The sequence below is a fragment of the Macaca fascicularis genome, chromosome 17 (assembly GCF_037993035.2).
Source record: "Macaca fascicularis isolate 582-1 chromosome 17, T2T-MFA8v1.1".
NCBI classification, from domain to species: domain Eukaryota; kingdom Metazoa; phylum Chordata; class Mammalia; order Primates; family Cercopithecidae; genus Macaca; species Macaca fascicularis.
The window spans coordinates 90,846,409-90,873,849 of record NC_088391.1 but is presented as its reverse complement, the minus strand read 5'-3'; the positions used below and the strand labels follow the sequence as shown (position 1 = coordinate 90,873,849).

At 49.5% G+C, this 27,441-nt stretch overlaps 1 protein-coding gene and 1 long non-coding RNA gene across 7 annotated transcripts in view; both read left to right on the top strand.

Annotated features, from left to right (window-relative positions):
- The first annotated feature begins 5,694 nt into the window (after window positions 1-5,694).
- On the top strand, window positions 5,695-14,407 carry ZIC5 (Zic family member 5). 2 transcript variants are annotated; one of them, XR_010582652.1, is made up of 3 exons: window positions 5,695-7,302; window positions 7,495-7,655; window positions 11,596-14,407. XR_010582652.1 is itself a non-coding variant. In XM_045377326.2 (2 exons), the coding sequence occupies exons 1-2, from the start codon at window positions 5,772-5,774 to the stop codon at window positions 12,036-12,038; spliced, it is 1,974 nt and encodes a 657-aa protein (XP_045233261.1). In that variant the 5' UTR covers window positions 5,695-5,771; the 3' UTR covers window positions 12,039-14,407. The 2 variants fall into 2 exon arrangements, 1 of the variants encoding a protein (XP_045233261.1); XM_045377326.2 differs by lacking the exon at window positions 7,495-7,655.
- A 5,715-nt stretch (window positions 14,408-20,122) lies between these two features.
- The window catches only part of LOC107128023 (uncharacterized), a 126,154-nt gene continuing 118,835 nt past the window's right edge, over window positions 20,123-27,441 (top strand). For all 5 annotated transcript variants that reach the window (XR_012426479.1, XR_012426478.1, XR_012426480.1 and 2 more), the window contains exon 1: window positions 20,123-20,208. This is a non-coding gene — a long non-coding RNA (uncharacterized lncRNA). The remainder of the gene's footprint in view (window positions 20,209-27,441) is intronic.

Sequence of the window (27,441 nt, the reverse complement as noted above, 5' to 3'; positions counted from 1 at the left end):
CCTTTGATTCCGCCTTCTCAGCTACTCCTGGGCTGGGTGACCCCTGACCCATGAAGGACCACATGTGTGGTACGGGAGCCCCTTCTATAAAACCCACCTAGAACAAAAGTTCTTTGTTAGTGCTTTAGAGAAGTGTAATGTAAAAGAAGGGGAAATTGTGAAAATCTCAGCCAATGTTGTAACTTTTAAATACCATTTTTAAGAAGTGGGGGTGCTGAATGAGGTTGTGATAGGATAAGGCCCTCTCTAGTTTGCTAAAAGAATGTCTTTTCTTCCTACAGTTAAAATTTACTGTCCTGTAACTGGGCTTATAAAAAGTCTCCATATAAAATATGTGCTCACCAGCAGTTTAGTGATAGGGGTGCAAATATTTGTGTATTTGTCAAAAGGGACTCAGAAAAAATAGAAGCTATTAACCACCCTGGACTTTACCCCTGCATTGGTGATAGTCAGTGGTTGTGGTTTTCCAAAAGGAAGAGAATTAATTGTCCTTACTTGTCTTCTCTTTCCTGATGGGAGTGATTCTACTGCTGAAAAACAAACAAAACCAAACAAAAAATAGGAGGCATTAGCTAATGTGAATGTGTTTAATGTTATTCTGAAGACCTATCCTTTGGGCTCCCAGGCGAACTATATCCAGAGAGATTGAATACAGATGACAGGCGAGCAGCTTTCCAATAAACTGTAGTATTATTGCAATAGACTTTGTAATACAATTTATGCTGTCATTCATAAATAACAATGCCATATGTCAACCATATTGCTTACACAAGTAAATCCATCAACGTGTCACTATTTGATTTATCTCAACAGCTTCTTCAAATATTGAAGTATAGATATTGGAAGGGGTGTGGAGTGAGAGGAACTACCCAAGAAATTTGAGATTTTATTTTTAACTGCACAACCTCTACTTCTTCATTTCCCATCCAAAAACATCCTAAAGGGTAAGAGATGAAGGGGAGGAGAAGCACATGGAGGGGCCAACACAAATAAATACTGAGTGGTTATATGAACTGTGAACATGCAAGCGAGTTCTGTGGTTGTTTTGACCTTCTGGACATATTTTAGAACACTAATGCATTTCCCAAGAAATTGTCAATCCTAATGGTCAACTGTAGGTCAAAGGTCTTTCTCCAACAACCTCTATCTCTGAGAGTAGAAATGACTGCAAACCAAATGAGAGTATTTGGCGACAGGCAAATTTTATTCAACTTATTCTTTAGAAGTAAGGAAGTAAAGGGAGTGATAGTTTTTCAGTGGTTTTCAACCACAAAGGTGAGGTGGACATGGGATAGGCCCATTTCATGACTGTACAAACAACAAGACAAAACAAATCCCCACGGAATCCAACATATCAGTCACCACCACACAGCCCCAGTCTTCTGCCTTTTCATCCTCGTTAAGTCTACATAAGTGTGATAGGGCTATTAGAAGCACTTTTCTGGATACTCTTAGCTCCACACATATCCGTTGAGCCTCAGGACTCAGCGCCAGCTCAGGAGGGCGGTAACCCTCGAAGAGCCCCTGAGAGGACTGCGAATTGCGGAGCGATTCTGAGCACCCAAAGGCCTTGGGCCAGTCGCAGCCCCCACGCAAGTCAGATTGCGAGTTGCCAAGGCCGGAGCGTGGGGATGGGGATCTGGTCCCTGCCTCGTGCAGACGGGGAGGCCGGCCAGGAGAGGCTGCCCTGAAACTCCCTGCCTAGCCTGGCGAACCTGATTTGGGGAAACCCTTGGACCCTAAGTCACCATCACTCACGGCCGTGGCGAAGCTCTACTAAAATGCAACAGTGCTGGTGCCTTTGCCCACCCCGCCCTAGCTTTTAGGAAAGGTCTCAGTGGACCATCAGGCCCTTCCCAGTGTCTGCTAGCAACCCCCTACTTCTGCGCCTATTAAGCTCCCATTGGCGCCCTTGGGCTAGGGTTCAAAGGTCCTTCGATTCCTCTAGTAATTCGGGTGCCCCATTCGCCCTTGAACCCGCCCCTGGAGCGGCCCAAATGACACTAGATGCTCCAAACCCGCCGACACCCAGCCCTTCTACAGGGAGGCCGCTCTCACAGAAACCACGCGGGACCAGCGAGTCGTAAAGCAATTGCAGGGGCAATAAAAGGCAGTTCGGTGGGTCCCCCAGCTCCTTTCTTTTCCACCCCATCGTCCCCGAGATCCCCCCGCCCTCCGCCTGCAGAAACAATCAAACAAAGGCTCAAAAGCCAGGAAATGTCCAATTCACTTCCCTTGGAGTTTATTAATTGCCTACACCCATCGCAGGAAACTTGGCTGTGTTCGGTGACATACAGAGGGCACCGGGGAGCGGTGGAGCCTCAGTCCCCCGACTCTGCGCAGCGGGAAGCCGCAAGCGCCAGCTCGAGCATCCCCAGAGATCGGGTACCGTGGCCTCCAGGCAGCTGAACGTGGTTAGCTCAGCTAACCTGGGTTCTGGTTAGCTGGTCATTTACTGGGCCTCTCATCTCCCCAGCCTACTCGCTACTTTGTCTGGGTCTGGAAGGACTTTGGGGTTCGGGGTGCAACCTAGAGGTCTGGAAATGGACACCCCGCAAGAGCCCTTGCTAACTCCAGAAAGGACATTTCCATGGCTTGCCACTTTGCTGCCACCACACAGGCACCTCCGCTGCAAAACGCAGAAAGAGCATGGGTTTGAGGACTGGCCCTGACGACCAACACCACCGTCGAAATGTGCGGGCCAAACCCACAGAAGAATTGGCATAATGCCTTCCACAGCCCCCTGCTTTTAAAACTAGTATTATAATTCCCTTCAGCGCCCTGGAAATTGTTGGTGTTTATTTAGGAAGTGTGACAGAGTTATCGGGTCTTCAGAAACTTGGGATGTTAAGGGGGTTTGATTTGGCTCCCAAATAGCTTGAAAAAGAAACAGCGCACCTGGGGTCAGGCGGGTCATCACAATAACAAAAAGCGCTTCTACAAAATAAAAAGCTCTTTTATAAAGAAAGGCAATCCCGGAAATCCACTGCAAGCCTTCCTGATGACCATCTAGCTAGGCCTATTCTCAGGTTTAATTGGCAGGCGGTTTATTGGCGCCTTATTGGTGTTGATTGAAATTTTGCTCCCAGTCTTTTCTTTTAAGAATTAGCATCTCAAGTCGATTTACCTGAGTCAATTATCTTTTTAGGGTCTAGGTTTGGTCATAAATTTGCAAATATTCATTAAACTCACTTTGTAAATATCCTTCTTTCCTATCGCTACCCAAATCTCTATTATTTCCTAAGAAAGTCTTTTCTTTTTTAAGGCTTCCATAAAAAGAAATTGATCAGGGAGCTATATTTGAATTAAGACATATTAAATCGATGACAGATACATATCACGCTGTGTTTAACAAGAGTTGTACAAGGAGGCGGGTTCCAGATTCCGCACGGCTCTGCTACACCATTATTCACATTTTTACAGCCTTTCCTTCATGCCTTCACCCATTAAACCATTAAATTTCAGCAATTCAATAAAACAAAGCAGTTATAATTTTGACGAAAAGCTATTTTGAAGGGGGTGGAGGTACCCATTTTATTGCACAATAAAAATGCTGAACAGTCCATATTAAAGGCTAGCTTGTGTTTATTTTCTTCTTTCTTTATTCATTCTTTTTGTTTTGTTTTGTTTTTACTTATAACCTGCAGGATTGAACCCAAAGCTGCCATTACTACAAGAATTAATGCTTATTGCCAAGAAATTCAAATAATGGAAACTCATTGGAAAGGTTCGGAGAGGAAACGAAGACAGTGATAATTCCAAATATGATGTTTTCTTCATATACTATCCATGGAGATGGCACAGTTCTCTATCAACCTCTGCCTGGTTGGCTTGAAATGTTTTAAGTCTTTGATATAAAAATTGTGAAAGGACTGGTCCTTTCCAAAGAGAGATGATTCTGTTACCGCTGTTTATTAAATGTTTTTCGTTTTATTTCCACACACGCCTTTAATTCCCCATATTTGAACTTCATCGAAGCTTAAAAGTCCATTTAAAATTTGATGGTAGCATTGTCTTTGTTTGCTTGTCAGTTTTATAAAAGAAATGACATTCCTAAGTCTCATACCGAAGCCCCCTGTTAAACATCGTTCACACCAATGTAAATGGCGCTATCGAATCAACTCTTTTGAGAATATTTCTGATTACTTCCCAGGGCCACCTCCCCGATAACGGCTTTGTGTAGTCTACTTTTACTTGGACTGCAAACGAATTAAGTTGGAAACATGTTTTATTGTATCCCCAAAGAAAACAAATCACGTTCTAATCATTATTATTATTATTATTATTTACAAGTAATGTTACAGATGGCAGCAAAATACAAATTTTAAAACCCTGACTTTAATATTTGAGCATTTTGGAACATCACAAATTTAAAAAATGTTTTCTTTTAAAATCTGAAAAGGACACTTTGGGGAAGTAAAACCCCTAATTTGGGGGGAGGGTCCCACATTTCTCCGCCCACCAAAAAGTGAAGGAGGGAATTTCTATTTTTAAAAAATCGATTTGATACCAAACCGCTGGAAAGGGATGGGATTCGTTTTAAAAGCCAGTTTTTATGGTTTTCAAATAAGACATCTTAGAGGTAGACTGGTTTATTAGAAAACGATAAGAAGGCGAAAGATTATTCTATCAGTAAATAAAAAGCAAATATATTTCTTGATTTCAAAATAATACTTTATTGTATCAGTTCTAATTGTGGACCAGTCAAAGAAACTGAGGTATACATGTGGACTGTGGACTGCGATCTGGACCGGAAGGAGAAATTCTGCTTAAAGGACGGTGCTCATTTAGCGGCTTCTCTCTGAAGAGATGCCGTTTGGCCTGCCCTGCCACTGTATCTCCGAAAGGCAAAAGTTAGAATTGCTGCCCGATCTCCTCTCCCCCGCCTCTACTGTAGATCTAATTGGAAGTGGCAGATCTAGAACCGATGAGTAGTGAGATTACACTTCCAGCCAACTCCTTTGAACCATGTTGAAAAGGACTCCATGAGCTAAAAAGTCGAGGTAAAACGGTTCCTTTGGGGGAAAGACTTATTTTGACTTCACCTGGTGTTTCGCGGAGCCAAATCACTCCAGTTGTCTTGCAACCAATAGACTTTATCTTCTTCACTCCGTCTACTGTCTGTGCGCCCTAGGTGAGCGCTAGGCACGTAGGGTGTCCAAACAAGAAGTTTCTAGCATCACCACTGCAGGTAGGACCCTCCTCTCCCAAAGAGCAGCCCAGGGCTCTTCCACCCCCCAAGGGAAATGGAAGTAGAAAGTACTTGGGTGCCAGAAGGCACACAGCGAGAAGTGAGGCCGAGGTTTTTGAAACTGGAACTGCCCCTTGGGAATCCTCAACCCGTCACCACCCCGCGCCCTCTGCCCGCGTGCCGGCGCGCGCTCCGCTAGGTGCGTCAAGGGTGAGCGGGGCGCTGCGCGCGCAGGCCAGGCTCAAACTTTCTGCAAGTGCAACTTGGGCATCCCTGGGGAGGCGGGGACGCCGGGCTCCAGCGAAGGAGGGGGCGCGAAGCGAAAGCGCAGGCGGCCGCGAGCACGGGGGCGGATCCCCGCTGGGTCGAGGGCCTGTACGAGAGCCAATCGGGCAGCCGAGGCTACTGCCAATCACGCGGCTCCCTCCAATCCCACCCGTGCCATTTCCAAAATCTCGGTCCCACTGTGCAGCTCAAATGTGGTGTTCACTCTGCCAATCGCTGGAGGATAGAGTGGGAACAGGAATAAGCATAGTTAGGAGGCCAGGACAAAAGAAGTTAAAGAGCGCCTAATATATACATGTTTTTGAAGGCGGGCAGAGGGAAAAAAGTCCCCCCAGGGAGGGTGTATGGGCCTGATTGTGTAGTTCTGATGGAGCCCCCTTTGAGCAAGAGGAACCCGCCAGCGCTGAGATTAGCGGATTTGGCAACGGCTCAGGTCCAGCCGCTTCAGAATATGACAGGCTTCCCGGCGCTGGCCGGCCCGCCCGCCCACTCCCAACTCCGCGCCGCCGTCGCGCACGTCCGCCCGCGGGACCTGGGCGCTGACCCCGGCGTGGCCACCACTCCGCTCAGACCCGAGCACATGGCCCAGGCGAGCGCGCTGGGCCTCAGCCCTCCCTCCCAGGCACTCCCGGCACACCCCGAGGCTCCGGCAGCCGCCGCCCGTGCTGCAGCCTTGGTCGTGCACCCCGGCGCGGGCAGCTACCCCTGTGGTGGGGGCAGCAGTGGCGCGCAGCCCTCTGCGCCCCCGCCCCCAGCCCCTCCTCTTCCTCCCACCCCTTCACCCCCTTCCCCTCCCCCGCCTCCTCCTCCTCCTCCTGCCCTCTCGGGCTACACCACCACCAACAGTGGCGGCGGCGGCAGCAGCGGCAAAGGCCACAGCAGGGACTTCGTCCTCCGGAGGGACCTTTCCGCCACGGCCCCCGCGGCGGCCATGCACGGGGCCCCGCTTGGAGGGGAGCAGCGGTCCGGCACCGGCTCCCCCCAGCACCCAGCCCCGCCTCCCCACTCGGCCGGCATGTTCATCTCCGCCAGCGGCACCTACGCGGGCCCGGACGGCGGCGGCGGCCCGGCGCTCTTCCCCGCGCTGCACGACACGCCGGGGGCCCCCGGCGGCCACCCGCACCCTCTCAACGGCCAGATGCGCCTGGGGCTGGCGGCAGCAGCAGCAGCCGCGGCGGCTGAGCTGTATGGCCGCGCCGAACCGCCCTTCGCGCCGCGCTCTGGGGACGCGCACTACGGGGCGGTTGCGGCCGCCGCGGCGGCCGCCCTGCACGGCTACGGAGCCGTGAACTTAAACCTGAACCTGGCGGCTGCGGCGGCCGCAGCAGCGGCCGGGCCCGGGCCCCACCTGCAGCACCACGCGCCGCCCCCGGCGCCGCCGCCGCCAGCGCCCGCGCAGCACCCGCACCAGCACCACCCCCACCTCCCAGGGGCGTCCGGGGCCTTCCTGCGCTACATGCGGCAGCCAATCAAGCAGGAGCTCATCTGCAAGTGGATCGACCCTGACGAGCTGGCCGGGTTGCCGCCGCCGCCGCAGCCACCGCCCCCGGCCGGCGGCGCCAAGCCCTGCTCCAAAACTTTCGGCACCATGCACGAGCTGGTGAATCACGTCACGGTGGAGCACGTGGGCGGCCCCGAGCAGAGCAGCCACGTCTGCTTCTGGGAGGACTGTCCGCGCGAGGGCAAGCCCTTCAAGGCCAAATACAAGCTCATCAACCACATCCGCGTGCACACCGGCGAGAAGCCCTTCCCCTGCCCTTTCCCGGGCTGCGGCAAGGTCTTCGCGCGCTCCGAGAACCTCAAGATCCACAAGCGCACTCATACAGGTGGGTGTCTGTCCCCGGCCGCGCCGCCGCCGCCACCAGCTCCTGCGTCGCCGCCACTTCCGCCGCTGCTTCTCCTCCTCCTCCTGCTCGCCTTAATTTTTTCCTCCTTCTGCTGCTTCTCTTCGCATACGTATAACCCGGACATGTGACTTCTTTTTTTTTCTCTCCCCCCCTTTTTTTTCTATGAATAAGTAATTCGATAGCACACACAGGCCCCGCGTTGGGTTCCTACACGGCGGAGTCTCCAGCGCGCCCGCAGCCCCTCGGCCGGGATCCGCAACGCGCGCCAGCCGCCGCCGCCGCCACCTCGGAGCAGACGCAGCAGCAGCTGGAGCAGGAAGGCGCCCAGGACGGTCGGCAGCCCCTACCCGCCCGGCCCTGGGAAGTCGGGAAGGGCGATAGAAAGAGAGACCAAGGCCTCCCCGGCAAGCGCCTCTCTTCCCACCGGGTCGTAGGCCCCGCGCGGTCGCCGCGCTCCGAGGACCGGGCGTGGGATTTGCTGCCTGATTTGGGCCGCTCGAGGCAGGCCTTCCGGGAGGGGAAGGGACCCCTCCGGGAAGACAGGAATGCGCTTTCGGGCCCCCGGAGACCACTCGCACTCGCCCACTGTGACACACTTCTCACGTACACCTTCGCTTGCATGCGTCTCCCACAACTTTACACACTCATATCCTCCTGCGCCTGCATCCCATTCTCGCGACACCGACACCTGTGTGTCCTCACACTCACATCATTTACACGCGGCACGCGCCCTCTCACACGCAGTATCACACTCGCCCTGGAGGGTGCTGGAGTTGACATCTGCCCTTCTAGAGAAGGTTGTAGTTGCAGGAGGACCGAGCCTCCCGCCATCGGTGAGGCCTACCCTGTCGTGGAATTGGGGGGGAGCCACCGGCGTCTTGGGGACCCTCCCGCCCCACCTCAAGCCCTGCGTCTGGGGATCCCGCAGCGCTGAGGAGGGCGGCTGCGGCGCGGGGCGGTGGATGACTCCTGTGGGTCGTGTGCCCCCTTTAAGCGGACGAGCGCGTCGGGCGGAAGCGCTGATGAGTGCGAACGCGGTCGGGATTTATAGGGACAGACACGATTACCCCTCGGAGGACACTTAAGTAACTGGAGTTTACGTTCAGTAATCACTTGGCAGATTTATCGGCGCTGCCGCGGCCAGGAGGTAGCCGCCGGGGCCCACGCTCGGGCCGCGGGCGCTCGGGGCTCTGCGGGGGCAGCAGTGTCGGGGTGGCCCGAGGCGGGAGCCTTGGCCTGGCTCCTGCGGGCCGCCTGATGGCCGGCGGGGAGCACGTTTTCCCAGGAGCCCCGTTTCCCTCTAATCGGGATCAGTCCGCCTTAATGATTTTTCCAGAAGGAAACTTCCCAGGAGGCTCTTGTAAAAACGCCCTGGCCTGCTAAGCCGGCTGCTCGCTCCTGTGCCCAGCACTTCTCGGCGGGGCAGGATCCAGGGACCGTGAAGCCTCTCCCCAGCCCGGTCCCCAAAGGGAACCCCCAAGCGCGGTGCTGCGCGCGGCCTCGGGCCCTTCCCGCCTGCCCAGGCCTCGTGACGGGAGCGGCTTTCTCTTCGCGGCTGCCGGGAGCTGCGGGCGCGGAAGCCGATCCGGGCCCCCGGCTGGACAGGTCGCTGCCTGCCCCATGTCCCCAGTGGGTTCCCGGGGCGCGCGCGCTAGCGTGGGGTCGGAGGGCGAGGGGGACCCCAGGCGCCGAGGAGACCCGCGGTCATTTGGATTTTTGGCTCCGCGTCTCGCGGACGGTTGCATTTCCTGCCCCCTCCCAGCGGCCGCGTGGGCCCCACCAAGTGGAGCGTGGAGGTCCCTGCGGGAGGGGCGCAGGCGCCTCGGGTTCAGACGCCAACCCGCGCTTGGTGTTTCTGGCGGTCCCTGGGCCGCTCAGCCATTGGGCATTGTGTCCTGAGAGGGCCCATCCGGACTTCCTTCCCTCCCTGCCACGCCGCTGTCCCTTTTTGGGGTTATCCGGGATCCCGGAACGGATTGATCAAAGGGACTAATCCCCGGGCCACTCCCGAAGGCCCCTTTCCTGACCCACGTGCCCCCAATTCCGTTTATAACCGTCCTGCGAGTCCGACTCGCGCTCTCTCGGGAGAGGGAGCTGCTAGGAGCTGGCGGAGTCCGCAATTAGTTCCTTACTTTCCCACAGGCTCCAGCTCTCAAACTCTGTAAATAGTTAAATTCTGACGTGACTCGTCTGTCAGAATCTTAAATGTAAACACTGAGGTCTCTCAGCCTTTCTAGTTAGGTAGAATTTGCTCATTCCCCTTAGGCCCCTTGAACAACATAGGCCGTTCCATCGCCCTTGCCTTTTCTTCGTATACCTCTTCCTTTATTTACCTCTCGTGTTCTACCTTTCCTTCCACGACATCTCTCCCTTTCCTGAGTCTAATTGTTCCCCTTTTTCATGTGCAGTAGAGGAGTTAGCACTGTTCAAAGCGTTTATTCACAACCTGGGATATGTAGGTTGAATAGAAACATGACCATTCTAAAAAACAGCATTGCGCTTTCGCGTAGGGTGGATGAGTAAACCCACGTAATTACGCCTCCATATTGAAGAAAGGCTGATTTTAATTTCTTAAAAAGAATGTGATGTTAATTTGGTCTTATCTACGACTTAAAGTGTAATATAGAAATCAGGACAAATTACTGATGTTTTGATAAAAAGGGATTAGCTTTGTTTTTGTTGAAGCTCATCTACAGAGAATTTTTAGAGGTTGTCATTATCATGGGGTTGTTTTTTCTCTTTATACATCACTGTAGGAGGCATATTTGAATAATGTCTAATTCTGTTTTTAAACAGTATTTCCAGGTAGGGAAAGTTAAATTCCAGGCACCTGCCTGAATACTCTCAGATGTGCTAGCATACTCTGCCATTGAACCAGTTATCATTGGCGAAATGTTTTTAAGAAACTCACTACAGTAACATATCTGTGCAGAGGATGTAAGAAAATTTACCACAGAAAGATATGTACACTAAGCTGAGGCTTAATAGTTTCTTTTTGAAAATAAGTTATCCAAAACAAAAGAAAAATGTCCTACCTAGTGTATCACCAGAGTAGTTGCTGAAATGTGAGAAATTCAGCTTTATTTTTAAATTATTTACCTAAAAGAGGAAAATATTAATACAATAATATGTATGAAATGACTTGTTCAATTATAGACTCAACTATATCAAGTTCAGAGATGCCAAGGGGAGAGGGAAAATTCAGTTAGACTGTTACCTGTTGTCTTCCTTTTCTTGCTGTTTAACACCAAAATGTAGTGTGGCTGAATTTCTCTAGTTGTCTTATTAAGTATTCCCATTTCCTGGACTAGAGGCCTTGTGTTTAAAGGCATTGTGTTTGTGGGGTGGTTAGGCCAGCTTAAGGAGGTGACAGGCCATAAGACCCTGGCCTTTTTAAATTTTTTTAAAGTCTTTTTGACTAGTAAGTAATGTAGGGAGCTGTGAGAGTAAGTATACTTATGGCATAAAGGTACGTTCTGCTAAGGCTTGTGGTCTTTATTAATGTTTGTTAAATCTCGTTCTGCTGTGCTCTTAACCGCCCTGCAAGTATTGAGGAAAGCTATAGAATGCAGAGGCCAACAGCCTATTCTCTGCCCAGCTAGCCCTGTAAAAATCTAGTGGTGGGAGTGTGTTTCACAGGTACCTCTATTTCTAAAGAAAAACATTGTTTTGTTTTACCTCCTTCCCTTTCCCAGCTCCATATTCTCTCCTGCTGCCCCCCTCCATCAGTGAAATCCTGGGGAACACTGAAAGGAAATGCCATTATTATAATTTGACTGTACCCCCAGTTTACTTTTAATTTACTGTATGTGTTTGCTTTTCTCTCTTTTTCTTATATGCTTATTTCTGCCTGTGGCTTTGAAAGTATCATTTTGTGTTTATTTTGACAGGAGGATCTCCTGCTTGTGTTTTTGAGTGTACAGACCCTGAGGGGAGTGTGTCTGTCGGGGGAGGGGGTCTGCGGGTCCCAGGTGGGTTTCAGTGTTACATGCTGGCCCTTAGCTCAGCACTGGGGATCTCACCCTGACCCCTCTGGGACTGCAGGGGCTGACAGCCTCTCAGGAGCCCAGGTCCAGGTGAAGCTACCAGGCCAGCGGAATCCAGGCCCATCCTTGAAGTATCCCTTCCCTTTTGTGAATTAGGAAGAAGAATTAGGCTGGGAGTTGGCCTTTGGGAGAATAGGAAAAACACAACCTTGGTTCTGCTTCAAGATTTCTCTCAAGTCAGGGGTCTTGCAAAGCCATTGTTGACCTTTCCTGTGTTTCATTGCAGGGGAAAAGCCTTTCAAATGTGAATTTGATGGCTGTGACAGGAAGTTTGCCAATAGCAGTGATCGGAAGAAACATTCCCATGTCCACACCAGTGACAAGCCCTACTACTGCAAGATTCGAGGCTGTGACAAATCCTACACTCACCCAAGCTCCCTGAGGAAGCACATGAAGATTCACTGCAAGTCCCCACCACCTTCTCCAGGACCCCTTGGTTACTCATCAGTGGGGACTCCAGTGGGTGCCCCTTTGTCCCCCGTGCTGGACCCAGCCAGGAGTCGCTCCAGCACTCTGTCCCCTCAGGTGACCAACCTCAATGAGTGGTACGTTTGCCAGGCCAGTGGGGCCCCCAGCCACCTCCACACCCCTTCCAGCAACGGAACCACCTCTGAATCTGAAGATGAGGAAATTTACGGGAACCCTGAAGTTGTGCGGACGATACATTAGAATTTATGATTAATAATAATAAGTGAAATAATAAGTCGGAGTCTTTGGACCACATCCTAACCTGAGACAATGCCGAGCCTGAGACAAACCCGTGACTCAGACTTGCCACCGGGTCTAATTAGCCCTATTTATTCAGTATGAAACCCTATGGTGTTTGTACATTTAATTAATTTAATTAAGATATTTGGGCCTTTTTTTTTTTTTTCTTAAAAAACAAACAAAAAACAACCAAGCTGGACTTGTACATTGCAGGAGGACGGGGCTTGGGGGCAAATTGTACCAAGGAAAATGAATGGAGAGATTAGTTAATGGAGATACACACTGCCGGTGTCATATATATATATATATGTTTTTTTTTTTTTTTTTTTTTTAAAGGAGGGAGAAAAAGAGCATTAAGTCAGAACTTAAACACAGCAACAAGGCCCTCTGCATTTCCCAGAGTGCCTCTCAAATGCCTTTGACACCATACCGTGGGCTGCTTTTGAGCCTCCTTGTTGGACCCTAATTCTGCCAAGGCCTCTTGATTGTAAACCACACACCTGCTGCATTGCCAACAGATCCTGGACTGTACCTGTGTCCAAAAATATTTGTAAAAACCCTTTGAGTTTAATATTTGTAATTTTTAATTTCCACTCTTTTATTACTGATCTCACCTTAATACAATATTTTTATACAGGATTATTTCTTCAGTATCCTACTGTGTGATTTAAAAAAAAGATGCAGCAACCTTAATATATCTCCATATCTTGTGCTACTGTGATTGTTCAAGCAAAAGTGGAGAGAAGAAAAGCTGCTGCAATAAGACAACTGTGAAACTGTGATATTTTATAAAATAGAAGAAATTCAAGTGCTTTCTTTTTCCTGTATGGTGTTTTTTTTTTTTTTTTTTTGGTTTTTTTTTTAAATCTGAATTTTCAGATACTGCCTCTCCTAACTGTGTCCAAAGTTCTTGTGTAATAAAGAGATTCTGTTTTCGATCCTAAGTTCTTTGGGATGCCAACATTCACAGTCAAGTCTTGAGGAGGTGTAATGATGGCATCATGCCTATTTTTTTTTTTTGAAAGCTGTTTTTAAAACAGGCCAACACGTCTTTTATACTGTTGTATCAGCCTTTTAAAAAGTCTATTTTTCAATGCCTGAAACTGCATTTTAATGCATTTTCTTCCACCTGAGCACTGAGCACACCAAACTGGAATCCATTTGAAAATGACAGTGTGTGAAGTGTATGATTTACATTGAAAGAGGGGAGGGAGTTGCCCTACATATTAAAATTTTTAAAAGGTTTATAGTTACCACCAAACACTGATGAATGTGTGACCTTTGCCAGAGCTGTCAAGCTAGGATAAAAAAGGTCAAGGACCTAGGACAATAACTCTTAGTCAATTTATTTTCGGTTGGTACAACACATCTCCTGTGCAAAATGTAGTCCATCAGAAACATCATACAGATATACTAAAGAGCACTAATTTATCCTTAGAGACCCTGAAGACACCCCCTCCCCAGGGTTTGTAGAAATTGGTTTTGTGTGCTGTGAGTGGTTGATGTAGTCTTGTCATTGTTAATAACTTGTATGTGAACACTATTATTTGTACAGTTGAATTAATTTATTTTCAGACATCATGCTTTTTTTTTTTTTTTTTCCTGGAAGAGTTCAAAGCACACCAAAGAATTATATTATACATTTTGGTGAAAGATTATCATTTATGATCCATGGTTTATTTAAAAAAAAAAAGGAAAGAAAATGGAAAAATATATTTTTAAGCTTACTTGAATGAACAACGTAATGTGAAAACCAAGACTCTTCCTGCATGTCTTTTTTGCATTGTGTTGATGAGATTATATATAGTTTATAGATATATTATATTACTAGTACAGTGCATGGTGCTGTCACTTGGAAAGCCTTTCAATGTTGTCTTCAGATTGTTAGGGTGAATATGAAACATGCAGACCCTCCTTTATAAAGAAAAAGACCTTAAAACTTGAATATGAGATAATTTTACATTTGAAAAGTTTATTTGATTTTCATATTACTCACTTTCAAAGCCCTTTCAAATAGAAAAGGTATGAACTTTTGGGGGGATAATTTATGTATCGTAAACTTATTAGGACAAAATATTCCTGATGTATAATGAGTTGTTTTATTTATACAACTTTTTCAATGGTAGTTTGCACTATTCTTTATTATGCTACAGGTTTATTTATTATGAAACAAAGGAATATGTATTTTATGTATTTTACCATGCATAGGTTAACTCTTTGCCACAGATTTATTGGTTCTTGATACACCTAAAATAAAAAAATGTGTACCTCCAATAGAGAGCAAGAATGATTATGAAGTAACAAATTTAATAAAGGTATTCTTATTATTATTGCTTATGTTTTACCTAATGGCATATCTCTCCTACAAACAGAACAGGTTGCTAATGGAGTGAATGTCTTCCCTTGATCTCTTGATTTCTTAGCCTCTCCCCAAGCAATACAATATTTTTGCAGCCTGGTTTAACTTACAACTTACAAGCTTATCTAGGAAACACAAGATATTTTTGAAGACTAAGCCTTGCAAGTTATACTTACAGTAGCATAAATCTTTTGGGTTACTGCATTTATTTGTTAAAATAAGTAATATCCTGAGTGATTCTAATCAGTGAAAAGCCAAAAAGTGAATTTTAGCATTTCTTTGGTGCCCAGCCTCCAAAAGGAAAAAAAAGAATGAAGAAAATGTGGAGGGAGAGACAGTGAGGCTTCTAGACACAAAGAAGGTGAAAGCAAAATCAGTCAGGGGCTGAGATAGGTATTAAATGAAATTGAGTAGTGGGCATCGAATGCTTCTCATGGTATGGGAGATCAAGATGCAATTTTACTGTAGTTTGTTCTGCAAGTTGAGTGGCTATTGGTAATTTAAGCTCAGCATTTTGGGGCAGGTGTGTTGAACAATTAGATTCTTGCATGGCAGCAAAATATTCAAGTGGCTTAAATGCAGGTATTTGGCTATGCACATTTACAAGGCTGGATGTTTGCTTGTGTTTTTGTTAGCAGATACAAAACTGATAAAAGGTAAATAGTTGAAAGCAATTGCTAGTAATGTCAATAAGCATTTCTCTGAAAGGTTATAGTGGCTTTTAAAAGTCAGGTTTGTTAAATGTAGTAAAGGTGAAACAGGTTGCAAAGAGTTGTTCTAAGTCAGATGACAATAACCAGCACACGAAGGAGAAAAACACTCATAAATGAGGGCCCCAATCAATGGGAAAACTTATAGCTCTCTAATGAAGTTTCTCGTGAAAAGAAGGGTGACACAAAGCCACCAAGACATGAATCATTCATGGGAAATATAAAAGATAAAAGATATCTGACAATGAGCAGAACCTTGTATAGAGTGTATAAAACAAGTTTCCCCTTCTTATTTTCTGCTTTAAAACGCACAATCTCCCACTCCCAGCGTTCTCTGTCCAGTCTATAGAGTTAAAATTGACCACTGCTCGTCCTGCGCCACTTCAAAGTAATTTAGTCCAGAACGGAAGGCTTGGCGCTCGGACAATCTTCATGGTGTGTTAAGATTTCTATGGCAATTGGCAAGCAAGACGTTCCCATCTGAATATGTCTCAAAGAAAGCCACTTATTGACACTAAGTTGGCTATCATCAAAGACTTCATCTTCCCTAGGCAAAACGTGGCCCTTGCAAATACTGTTTAAATCATCTACCTTTGTTTTCCAGGCTAGGAGAATCTTCAAACGCACAATTATTTGAAATTTATGTATATATATTTTCCCCATTCAGGATTCTCTTTGGTAAAGCTGATGGTCCTAAAATCTAAACTCCATAGAGTTTGAAGGTGGAAATTATATTCTCTTAAGGAGTTGGAGATGGCCACACAAGCATCATAACACTGGGGACAGGAAAAGAGGAGGCCCAACTAGCTGCAAACAGATTGCACTCTCATAAGTGATCTCTTCTACTTTGGGGAAGGTTTTGGAGACCATTGTTGTTTTACCCACCCAGTAATCTATCATCTATCATCTCTCTATCTGTTTATGAAATGGGACGAGAGGTGCTGGCCACTAGTATTTTAAAATCCCAGTTTGGTTAGGAAATCCAGCTCCTGGGGAGGGAGCAGGGGAGACATCTGGTTTCTCAAGTGATCACCTTAAGCCAGCAGTAAAGAAGGCTGATCACAAGGCAAACAAAACAACCCAACCGCTTATTAATAGTACTTTCATCCCCTCACATCACTCCTGGCCTGCCAGTCTGCTCACAGTGTAGCAAAACAGGACGCCCAGCCACGGAAGCCTTCCAGGTCTGGAGGCACAGGCAGGCCCGCAGGAGACCTGAGGTGAAACTGCCCTGGGGCCCCCAGTACACTTCCCCTCCGTGGACAAAAACTCAACCCCACACCCACGCACTCCCCAAGCACACATTAACATACACTGCAAGTGCCTAATCAGGCAGGGAGAAGTTCAAAGGCATGGTTTTTTTTTTTTGAAATTCAAACTACTGCTTCTATGGTCCATCCACGCGGAGCCATCCAGGATGGCTATGGTAGTGGGCAGGGCCAGGGGAGTCGCCAGCAGAGGGGCCACTGTAATTCAAGACAGTCGATGAGACACAGCTGCAGTGACCTTTACTTTCATGCCAAGTTACTTCAGTCCACTTGAACCTCATCAGAAATATATATATATTTATGTGTGTGTGTGTGTGTGTGTGTGTGTGTGTGTGTGTGTGTGTGTGTGTGTGTATTCAGCATTTAAGATTCCTCCATAGAACCTCCTAGCTTGAGAGAAAGGGGAGAGAAAGAATGAAGAAAGGAGGATAGGAGCGGAGGAGAGTCGGGTGGGGAGTGGGTGATGTTCGAAGGGTGGGGGAGAGGGGCAGGGGAGCCAGAGCCCCAGTTCCTCTTCCTTCTCTCCCCACCTAAGTACTTTTATTTGCAGAGCGATTGTTCTTTGTTTATTTAATACAAGTACTGTGTGAATGGTGAAAAATAAACACGATGAAAAATAACCAAACAGATGATTCCTCAGAGTGAAAAAGCCCGGACTTAATAAAAGTGCGAAGCAGTCACCGCTGAATGAGAAACCCTTTGAAGTGGAACTTATTATAGGAGGAATACTTTGGGGTTGCCTTAACGACGCCGCTGAATCGAAAGCGCTCGCCTTTGTCAGCGATTTGTTCTCCTTTGCTGGGGTGCCCGGAGAAATTACTTACATGGGCTGCCTTAACATGCAGCCTGCAAATCAGTAACTTTGCAGCTCAGACTCACAGACGCCACTCGGCTGTGGACAAAAAGAGTCATGGGGGAAACGCACCAACCTTTCACGCTGAGGCTCTGGGGCTGGGGACTCACGGGCGTGTTGGGGGCGGCAGATAAGAAGTTGTATTACAACTGCCCCCCCTCGCCCAAGCTTCCCTCTTCTTCCCTCTGCACCTCCCCCGCCGCCAGTCCAGGCTGGGGCTCTGCGGGCCCGGACCCCGCTTGGTGGCAGTGGAGGCCTGGCTCCTCCAGGGCCCTCCAGCGAGGGGCGCTCTAGGGCGCGCGGGCCGGGCGCGGGACTTTCCCAGCAGCCCGGGCCATATTTAATAAGGGTCGTTCATCACCGAGGCGCTTTGAAGGGTCGCCTCCAGCCCTGTGCCCATTAGAAAGGCGGAGGTGACATTTAAACTCCGTTTTCAAGGATCGCGGGGGGATTTCATTGAAAAGGCAACTCGTTTGTCTTATGAGCCTGGAAACAACCCCCTTCTCGCTCCTTTTGACCACATGGCATAACTCAAAAACAATAGTTCAAAAGTGAAATGGCATCGTGGTGTTCATTCGGAGACAGGCCCCCATCTAGCACCAGAGAAAAGGGGTAGTCCGCAAGACAATGTGCTTTTTGTGTCCGACTCTGTCACAAGGATTGTGTTGTTTGCTTTGGAGGCTGCGCCTGTTATACTTTCCTGAAAGTGCTTGTGTTAAACAAGAGTTATAAGTCATCCAAAACAACAAACATTTTGATTTTCTTTGCCTAAAGGGCTTTCCCTGGCTATGGGCACCGTGAAAAAATAATGTCCTTGCTGAGAAAGGAACACCAGTAGTAGCATTACAAGCGAGCGCATTAAATATTGAATGACACGGGAAAAAGAGCTTGTCGAGGGGCACTCAGCCTTAAAGTCTTTCTTCAACTTTGTCTTCGGTGGCTGCTGGACTATTTAAGATGGTATTAATTAAGGCAGCTTCGGATGCTGCCGAGCCGGCCGGCCCCTCTGCCGCGCTCGGTCAATGGGCCTGTGCCCCCGCGCCCTGCTCACGCGTTGGCTGAGCCGAGTGCAAATGTCACTTCTCATTTGGAGGCTGAAGAGAAGTGCCCATCCTACATTAAGGGCAGCAGGGATGCAGTCAGCAGCAGGCGTTAAAGGAATACGAGGGACTGGGGTGAGGGGAGGGGAGGCGGTAACAAAATGGGAACAGCTGCCCGGGGCGGGGTCGAGAGTGCGCCCCGCGCACCGCTGTTGGCACATTTTGGAGAGCGCCGCTGGCAAACCGAAGCCACGCGGGACTCACTGGGTTGGAAGACCCCTTCTCTTTCGTCGTTCCCGCGTGGGGAAAATGAAAACTCCAGCCCTGCACAAATCCATTAGGCAGGCTGGCGGGGCGTTATTTTACAAAGGGACTCGCTTCTACAAAGAAAGACAAAAGCTTGGTGCAAACAGGCGTCTTGACTGACTTCCACCTCCCCCTACAGTCCCCTTCACAGATCACAAACAAATAAAGCCCAAAGGACCTCAGCCAAGTATCTCCAGATCCAATTTTACAGATGGCGAAACTGAGACCTCAAGCAAGACTCAAAATGGTTTTTGTCAATATTCCCCGAAATCAGAGGTTGAGACCCTCTTTGAGACCAAAGATCCAGGCGGGAGTGGAGTTCTTTTTAAAGTCGCCAACAACCACGCCAAAATGTCCCTTTCCCCTGACCCCCATTGCAAGTGTTTGATTCAAAGTCAAATGGAAATTGGTTTCAGCAGTTGAAAATTCCTAACATCAAAAAAGGAATGAAGCTTACTGTCAACTGACTGTGGCATAAATGAAATGCACACTCGGAGAAACTGTGTTAACTATCAGTTCTTGATGAAGAGAGACAAGATTTGGCTGGGCAGAGGGGGAAGGGCATCCCGGCAGATTGATTTCTGCAGCCAGAAGCCCAACAGGCGCCCCCGTCTCCCTATGTGGCGTTTCACCTGGATGTGGGTCTTCTCTTTTGCCACACGACCCCTTGTAGGTGGGGGGAGATGCAGTAAAGTGCCCTCCCCACCCCCAACCCCGTGTGTTTGTGTGTGTGTGTGGTTGAGCACCCTTAGCTTTTGACCCATTTGCAATGTCTGATTCTGCATCTTAAAATGTGTCCATTCAGGGCTCCCTCTGGCCTTTTGGATAAGGGGCGGGTCATGCTTCCACCAAGAACCACGCTGCAGGAGAACTAGTCCCTACCCTTCCTGCAGAGACTGGAATCTGAGCGCGATGGGTGGCCCGGGAGCTCGCATTCAGACGGCCCTGAGATGCGGGCCTGGGGCCCTACGCCCCATTGGCAGCTGGAGGCGTCGCTCCGGGGCCAAGGAACGCCTGGCCGGGTCAGGACGCGGGCAGAGGTGGGCGGTGGGGCAGCCAGAGAGGGCCGCGCCAGAGCAGCCCACTCTCGCATAGTCTAGGACTGGAGTTCCTAGGCCCAACCGCCTACCTGAGTGATCTGTTTTGCACATCTTTCCTCATTCCTCTTCTCTGCTCTCCCTACCTCCTCTACTTTTTTGCATGAACAGGGCCCAGGCCAGGATAACGAATGCAGAAAGATGGCCTTTTGGCCCGGAATGCACGCTCTGGCGTGCGCATACACCCACCTCACACACACTTATACACACTCACGCGCAATTCAGCCCCCCCAGCCCCTCCCCAGCCAGTGCACTGGGCACACGCTCGGGATTCAGGCACCTTGCCAAGAGCTCGCGAGCACCCTGCGTGGCACACTGGTTGGAGTTCCTGCACGAAGTGGCGGGGGTGGAGTGAGGAGGGAGGGGTGGGCGGCGGTGCACGCTGCCGACTGCTGGCGGAGCGCACAAGTTCAGTGCTCAACTTCCCGCTCTTAACGAGATCCGGGATCCCTTTGGAGAGTCCCTCGGGAGCTGGCGACGGGGCTGGGAGTGGCGTGGGTAAGCTGGCCCGCGCGGGGCGCGGGCGGCGGGGCACAAGGGCGCGACAGGAAGAGGGCGCGAGGGTGCCCGCGGCCGGCCGGGCGCTCCGAGAAGTCAGCGCGAGCAGCTGTGACTTCACCTATTAGCCCCGATGTCTTTCCGAGGAGCCTGGTGGAGTTAAACAGCCCACAATGGGCGCTCTGGGGCGCCTCCAGCCTGACCTCCACCCGGGTTTAATAGTTTCATAGGAACTTCATTAAATCAATTACTTAGTGAGCACATCATCATTTATTTGTAATTAGCAGCGAGGAGCGCGTTCTCTCCCCCAGCCTGCGGCCCGGGTCCCAGCGGGGTTGACTAGTTGTGCAAGCACTTTTGTTTGCTCGAGTGTTGACTCCCGGCATTATTCGGCCCGGGTAATCTTTACGTCTCAATCTAGTATTCAGGGGGCGAAAGGAAAACAAACAGGGCGCAGGCCGGAGGCCAGCCCTTTGGTCCCAACCGCTCCAGAACTCGGCCCTCGCTGGGCGTGCAGGGCGCAACTCCACGGTCCCCGTTCCTCCCGGACGGAATAGGCGAGGGCGCCACCGGGGCAGAGGGGCAGGAGCCAGCCCGGGGGGGTCCAGAAGGAAAGTTGCGAAGGAAGAAGAGATGAAGGAGAGAAAGGAGAAAACCAGGAGCAGGAGCGCCGGGCCTGCAAAACGAGCACAAAAGAAACGTCCAGGCTCGCGCACGTGTGCGGGCGGCACTGGAGGGGGAATGCGCGTTGTGCGTGTGTGCAAGTGTATGTCCGTGTGTGCAAGTGTATGTCCATGTGTGCACGTGTGTGTGCGCGCGCAGGAAGTGCGTGAAATCCATCCTTTTCAGCTACCCAGGGCTGGGCGGAGAGAGGGGAGTGGGAGCAGGAGGTGCCGGCCTGTGGTGCGCGGAGGCAGCTCGCTGGGTGTCCGGGCTGCAAAAGTGCTTTAATTGGGGGGCTGCAGCCCCGGGCGCAGCTCCACTGCGGCCCACAAATTACTAGCGAGTGGTTAGCGAGGAGGGGGGAGTTGCGAAAGCCGGGCCAGAACCTGCGCGTGCGGAGCGGCACGAGTAATGGCTCCGCAAGGAGTCGTGATTCCTTTCGAGTGTAATCATCTTTCCCCACACGCCGCAGCGCTGGCCAAATCTCGTTTACATCCAAGGAGATGCCGCTCGCCGGGCCAGAAACGTGGGCGACACGCCCCTGCGTCCTTGCCCTGGCCCCGATTTCCGCTCCAAGCTGGAAGTCCTTCCAGCACAGGAAACGCTCAACTTCTGGGGTTATCCCAGCTCAGGAAATGGAGGAGGGCGGGGAGGCGAGGGGTCATTGATGACCCGGCCTGGGTTCCCCAGGAACAGGCGAATGTGAACAACTGTGAGGTGAGGAAAGGCCGTGGGGGGAAAACGCCCCTTGAGACGGCTTCCAGAAGAAACAGTGGCCCCTGGGGATCCTTGAGGTCAGTCTCTTAGACTTCCTGGGGCTGTGAGCTTTTGAGGACCGGGTCCTGAATTTCTTCCTTGGTTCTGACGGCCAGGCCTGGCTGATCTGGGTTAATACTTGCAGGCAGGGAATGTGTGAAGGCGGTGGTTGCCTTGCGGATTTTCTAACCAGTGGTTTCAGTAAAGATCTAATCAGTGTCTGGAGTGTTTGTACTCTGGTGGGCCCGAAGAGGGTTCTGTGGCCCTATGGTGAGACAGGGTCCATCCTGGAGCGGGGGTGGGGAGGCAGAGGGCTGGGGTGTGGCCCCCAGGCCTCTCTGGACAGCCCCAGACCTGGAGTCCGCTGGCTCTGGCTGTGTTTGGGTGCACACGTGGGCGAGGGCGGTCGTACTCCCAGGAGTGGGAGCTTAGCTTGCTGGGGAGCCTGTTGCCAGCTCTCTTGAGGCCTCCAGTCTGGGGAGCCAACTCCACCACAGTGCTTTGGGCTCTCAGGAGGGTGTCCTAAGCCTGCAGCTGTCTCACTCTCCTAGTCTTCTTGCTTCGACCTTTCCTCAGGTCTCACCATCAGACATCCAATCTGTTCCTCTCCCTAGCCTCATTTTCTGCAAAGTTGATTCCCAGGTCATTTGACCTCTACCCCAGGGTCCTAGGTATCCTTTGCCTGCAGGACACAAGGATGGGAGAGGCAGAAGCAACTAGGATCCTCTTTGAAAATAGGCTTTCTTGGCCTGGTGCAGTGGCTCACGCCTGTAATCCCAGCCCTTTGGGAGGCTGAGGCGGGAGGATCTCTTGAGGTCAGGACCAGCCTGGGCAACATGGTGAAACCCCATCTCTACAAACTATACAAAAATTAGCTGGGCCTGGTGGTGCATGCCTGTAATTCCAGCTACTCGGGAGGCTGAGGCAGAAGAATAGTTTGAACCAGGGAGGTGGAGGTTGCAGTCCGAGACGGCGCCACTGCACTCCAGCCTGGGCGATAGGGCAAGACTCAGTCTAAAAAAAGAAAAAAGAAAAAAGCTTCCCTCCAGCCCCCCTCCCCAGCATGGCAGAGCTCCTTGAGCTGCCCAGCTGCAGCTCACCCTGCCATGGTCTGAGAGTTTGGGTCAGCCTAAAAAACAGGAAATAGATCCAGATAAGGACCATCAACCAGCCAGTCAACAATCTGGGAGGAGCACCTTTTAAAATATAAAAAGTGGTTTGTAGCTTTGCATAATCCTCTTCCCCCATCCCCAGTGAGTCTGAGCTGAAGAAGTTACAATGGTCAGGCTTCAGGAAGAATTACCAGGAAAAGGAAATCTTAAAGCATAAAGCCAAATATGATTTTCTTAAAAATACCTGGGAGCCTAACATGATAAACACAAATACTCCTTTGAGTCTGTTGTGCATCTTTCTGCTCCAGTGTACAGAATACCTATGCTAAATATATATTGATCAGACAGGTGCACACACACAAATTATAGCACGTCTAAATCCCACCTTGGAAATTATCAGACCTAGCCAAATTTAGGACAGCGGTGAAGGAAGCAAGACTGAGAAAAGCTACATTGAAAATAAAATTGAAATGTTCACCCATGACTTCTCTCTCTACTCCTCCCCTCTCTCCCACCTCCTACACCATTTAATAAAATAGCATCGTTTAGAGAAAGGAAGGCACGTCAGGGGACATTTTATGAGCTGGCAGAGAATTTGTTGAAGTAGTTGATTTAGAAAATCTGGATACTGACTGCGAAGTTTTCTTAGTCATATTCATATTATGCGTCTTTCTTCCCAATCCAAGTCCTAACAGCTTTTAAGCCATTATCTGGCTAGGTTCTGTTTATTAATCAGGCTCTGCTCTGATTCTCTCTTTACTGGACTGCAGGCCCCTTGGCAGTCCCACCTGAGGCCCTCCTTGGACCAGTGGGAGGCCGGAGCTGTGTTCCCTGCACCCTTTCAGGAGAGCTCCCCATGCAGGGCGTATGGGACCCTTCCAGGGTCCTTGCCACTGGACTCACCAGTCTGAAAACTAACAGGATCATGCTCACAGACTGTCCTCCTCTCTCTGGGAGGGCTTGTCTTGTCACCAGTCATGAGTTTCATCCTCCTGACCTGGTGCAAAGAAGAACGTTTGGCACTGACATAAAAGCCCATGCAGCAGGAGCCTGGAGTTTGTAGCAGGGCGATTTCGGATAATGACATGTATGGGATATTTCAGGGAGGGCCCAGGGGAGCCTTGGAAGGGAGGAACTATGCCAATGTTTGTCCCCTTTTAGGGGCGAGGGCAAAGGTTTGACTGCTCTGGCCGTTTTTTAAGTAAACTGACCAGAAAGAGCACGCATTAGAACAAACTGTGGCCTAGGGCAAGAGTCTGTTGTGTTCCTGACAGAAACTTCTGGGCGAGTCCTGGCCGCTGCTAGGCCACTGCTCCGTGTTCTCAGAACCGGCAGCACTGCTGGGTCCTTGTTCATACCTGCGCAGGACAGAACCATGAAGTGATTCCAGGCATCTTTTCTCAGGGAGAAAGAGCACCTAGAGACACAAGGCGAGTCCAGGAAAACCACTGCCTGTTAGCCACCCCTCCTTGGCCACGCCTCCTGCGATTTCTAGCCTTCAACGCCCAGATCCTTTATATCCACTCCATAAAGCAGAGGACTGGAGTCGTCCAGAGACAGAAATGTGTCTTCCAAGAACTTTAGTGTCTTTGGCCCCTGGCAAGATTGGAGTATTTATTTTTCTCCGACTCCTCCAATTGGAGTGATGCCTGTTAAGAAGGAAGCAGAAGCTGGGTGTGGTGGCTCACACCTGTAATCCCAGCACTTTGGGAGGCTAAGGCCGGCGGATTGTTTTTTGTCAGGAGTTCAAGACCAGCCTGGGCAACATGGTGAAACCCCATCTCTGCTAAAAATACAAAAATTAGCCGGGTATGGTGGCGCAAGCCTGTAGTCCCAGCTACTTGGGGGGCTGAGGCACAAGAATTGTTTGAACCCAAGAAGCAGAGACTGCAGTGAGCCAAGATTGTGCCACTGCCCTCCAGCCTGGGTGACAGAACTAGACTTGGTTTAAAAAAAACAAAAAAAGAAGCCAAGAAATTGCATCATGAAAAGTATAATATCCTGCTTGGCCCTTAAGTTTCTTTTGAGATTGGAATGAAGTTTTTTTTTTTTTTTTTTTGAGACAGAGTCTTGCTCTGTCGCCCAGGCTGGGGTGCAGTGGCCAGATCTCAGCTCACTGCAAGCTCCGCCTCCCGGGTTTAGACCATTCTCCTGCCTCAGCCTGCCGAGTAGCTGGGACTACAGGCGCCCGCCACCTCGCCCGGCTAGTTTTTTGTATTTTTTAGTAGAGACGGGGTTTCAAAGTTTTAATAGGAAGGTTTCTTTGGCTCCATGACTGTCTGCGGAACGGCAGACACAAAACTTCTTAGGCTCAACTGAGTAACAACTTTCCTGGGAGCTGGGTGCTCTGAGGCCCTAGAGGCAGAGCTGTGGGCCTTATTTCGGGGCACAGTAGAAGAGGACACAGGAAGTTGTAGACAAGCCTAATATCCATTGCTTGCATGTTTTCCCCATCATTTAAAAAAACTGTGGTAAGGCCAGGCATGGTGGCTTACACCTATAATCCCAGCACATTAGGAGGCCAAGACAGGAAGACCACTTGAAGCCAAGAGTTTGAGAGCAGCTTGGCCAACACGGCGAAAACTGGTCTCTACTAAAAATACAAAATATTAGCCGGGCATGGTGGTCTGCACCTGTAGTCCCAGCTACTCGGGAGGCTGAGGCACAAGAACCCCTTGAACTCGGGAGGTGGAGGTTGCAGTGAGCTGAGATTGCGCCACTGCATTCCAGCCTGGGCAACAGAGTGAGACTCTGTCTCAAAAAAGAAAAAAAAATGTGGTAAAATGTATATAACATAAAATTTACCATTTCAATCATTTTTAAGAGATGGGGTCTCACTGTGTTGCCCAGGCTGGCCTCAAACTCCTGGGCTCAAGTGATCCTCCTGCCTCAGCCTCCCAAGTAGCTGGGACTGCAGGTGTGAGCCACCACACCTGGCTTCAACTATTTTTAAGCATACAATTCAGTGGCATCGAGTACATTTACATTCCCATGCAGTCATCACACCATTCGTTTCTAGAATGTTTTCATCTTCCCAAACTGAATCTTTGTACATGAAACAATAGTTCCTCATTTCTTCTCCCCTAGCTTCTGGCGATCTCCATTCAACTTTTTGTGTCTCTGAATGTGACTACTCTGGGATCTCATCTAAGTGGGATCATTCTGTACTTGTCCCTTTGTGCTTGGCTTATTTCACTCAGCATAATGTCCTCAAGGTTCATCCCTGCTGTAGTATGCACTAGAACTTCATTCTTTGTTATGGCTGAGTAGTAGCGCACTGTGCGTATAGACCACATTTTGTGGATTCCTCCTTCTGCTGATGGACACAGGTTGTTTCTACCTTTTGGCTACTGTGAATAATGGTGCTGTGAACACTGATGTGCTTACATGCTTTTATGTGTACATGTGTACCTATATAATACACTTTTTATTAAGGAATTTAAAACACTTTAAAGGGGGAGCTCCAGCCATGGATTTAGACTATCAGCTTTCTCACTTGGCTCTGGCTTTCCAAGGTCAGCAAAGTGCAGCTAGAATTCAAGGGAGAGCCAAACCATTGTCTTCCAGTTTCGTGGCCTTCCCATCTTTGTGTGTGTGTGTGTGTGTGTGTGTGTGTGTGTGTGTGTGTGTGTGTGTTCAGACCTACCCAGTGCTCCTGCTTCAGAGGAACTATTAACACATTGATATTATCAATAGCAGGCAGTGCCTGAGCCATTAGGGATTTATGAAAACATCTGAAGCAAGTCGTTTCAAAGCACTGATTTGTTTTATAGTCAGTATTACATTTTATGACAGGCTCTTTTGCCAGCAAAATGAGCGCATAAGCATCATACTCAGCTCAGGAGACGGAAACCGGTGCCCTGGGCTGCCCTGCAAATTTGTGTTCCAGATCCCTTGGGAAGCTTCTGCAATTCACAGACAACTACTGATGCTTTGCTGAAGGGTTGACCGCGAACTAGACAGGGTGTATGCCCACCCTTACATTTGTGGCAGTAGAAAAGCGGCATACAACCCCTTTCCCTTTTCTGTCATTTTTCTCGAACTGAGAACACAATAAGAACACCAGTCAGGACCCAGTAGATCAAGGTCAAACATTTCCTGGCCACTTCTGCTGCTTTTTTTTTGTTCTGATTTTTTTCCCCCTGATTTTCCGGAGTTTCACAGGGGCAAATTCCCGAGTTTTGGATAAAGTAGTCTCAACCCTCCTGGGAATGGTGACGCCTAAGGAAAGGGACAGACAGGCCACTTGCGGGAGGTGGATGTATGATTCCCAGCAACCCAGTGACTGTCCTTCTCATTCAAACATCCCCCCACCCCCCAACCAAAAGAGCAGGGAGAGGGAGCACTGTCCTGTACAGGGTTTGCCGGGTCTGGGACTGGGCAGGGAGGCAGGCGCTCTTCCCTGGGATGGAGGATAGTTCCTTCTCAGTGTTCCCAGGGAGCAGGGTTTGTCATATTTTACAGCAGCTGTTTCACATTCCCCTACCTAGTTATTAGACACGAAAGGGAGTAAATTAAAATAGCAAAGTAAAAGGAAATAAAAGGCGTCTTTTCTTTCTGTAAAGAGACAACACCTAATTAAGGAATATTTGAATCCCACAAAAATGCAGACTCTCACAGGTGACATAAAACTTCTCCTTTTAAACCAGGAACAAACCCCAGAAAATTAGGGACAGGCCGAAGAGGTAGTCCTTTAAAACAA

What these genes read in the sequence shown, in the direction of transcription:
- ZIC5 (XM_045377326.2), top strand. Translation starts at nt 5,772, where the DNA reads ATGTTTTTGAAGGCGGGCAGAGGGAAAAAAGTCCCCCCAGGGAGGGTG. An exon ending in CCACAAGCGCACTCATACAG is followed by an intron (nt 7,303 to 11,595) that starts GTGGGTGTCTGT and finishes GTTTCATTGCAG; the next exon opens with GGGAAAAGCCTTTCAAATGT.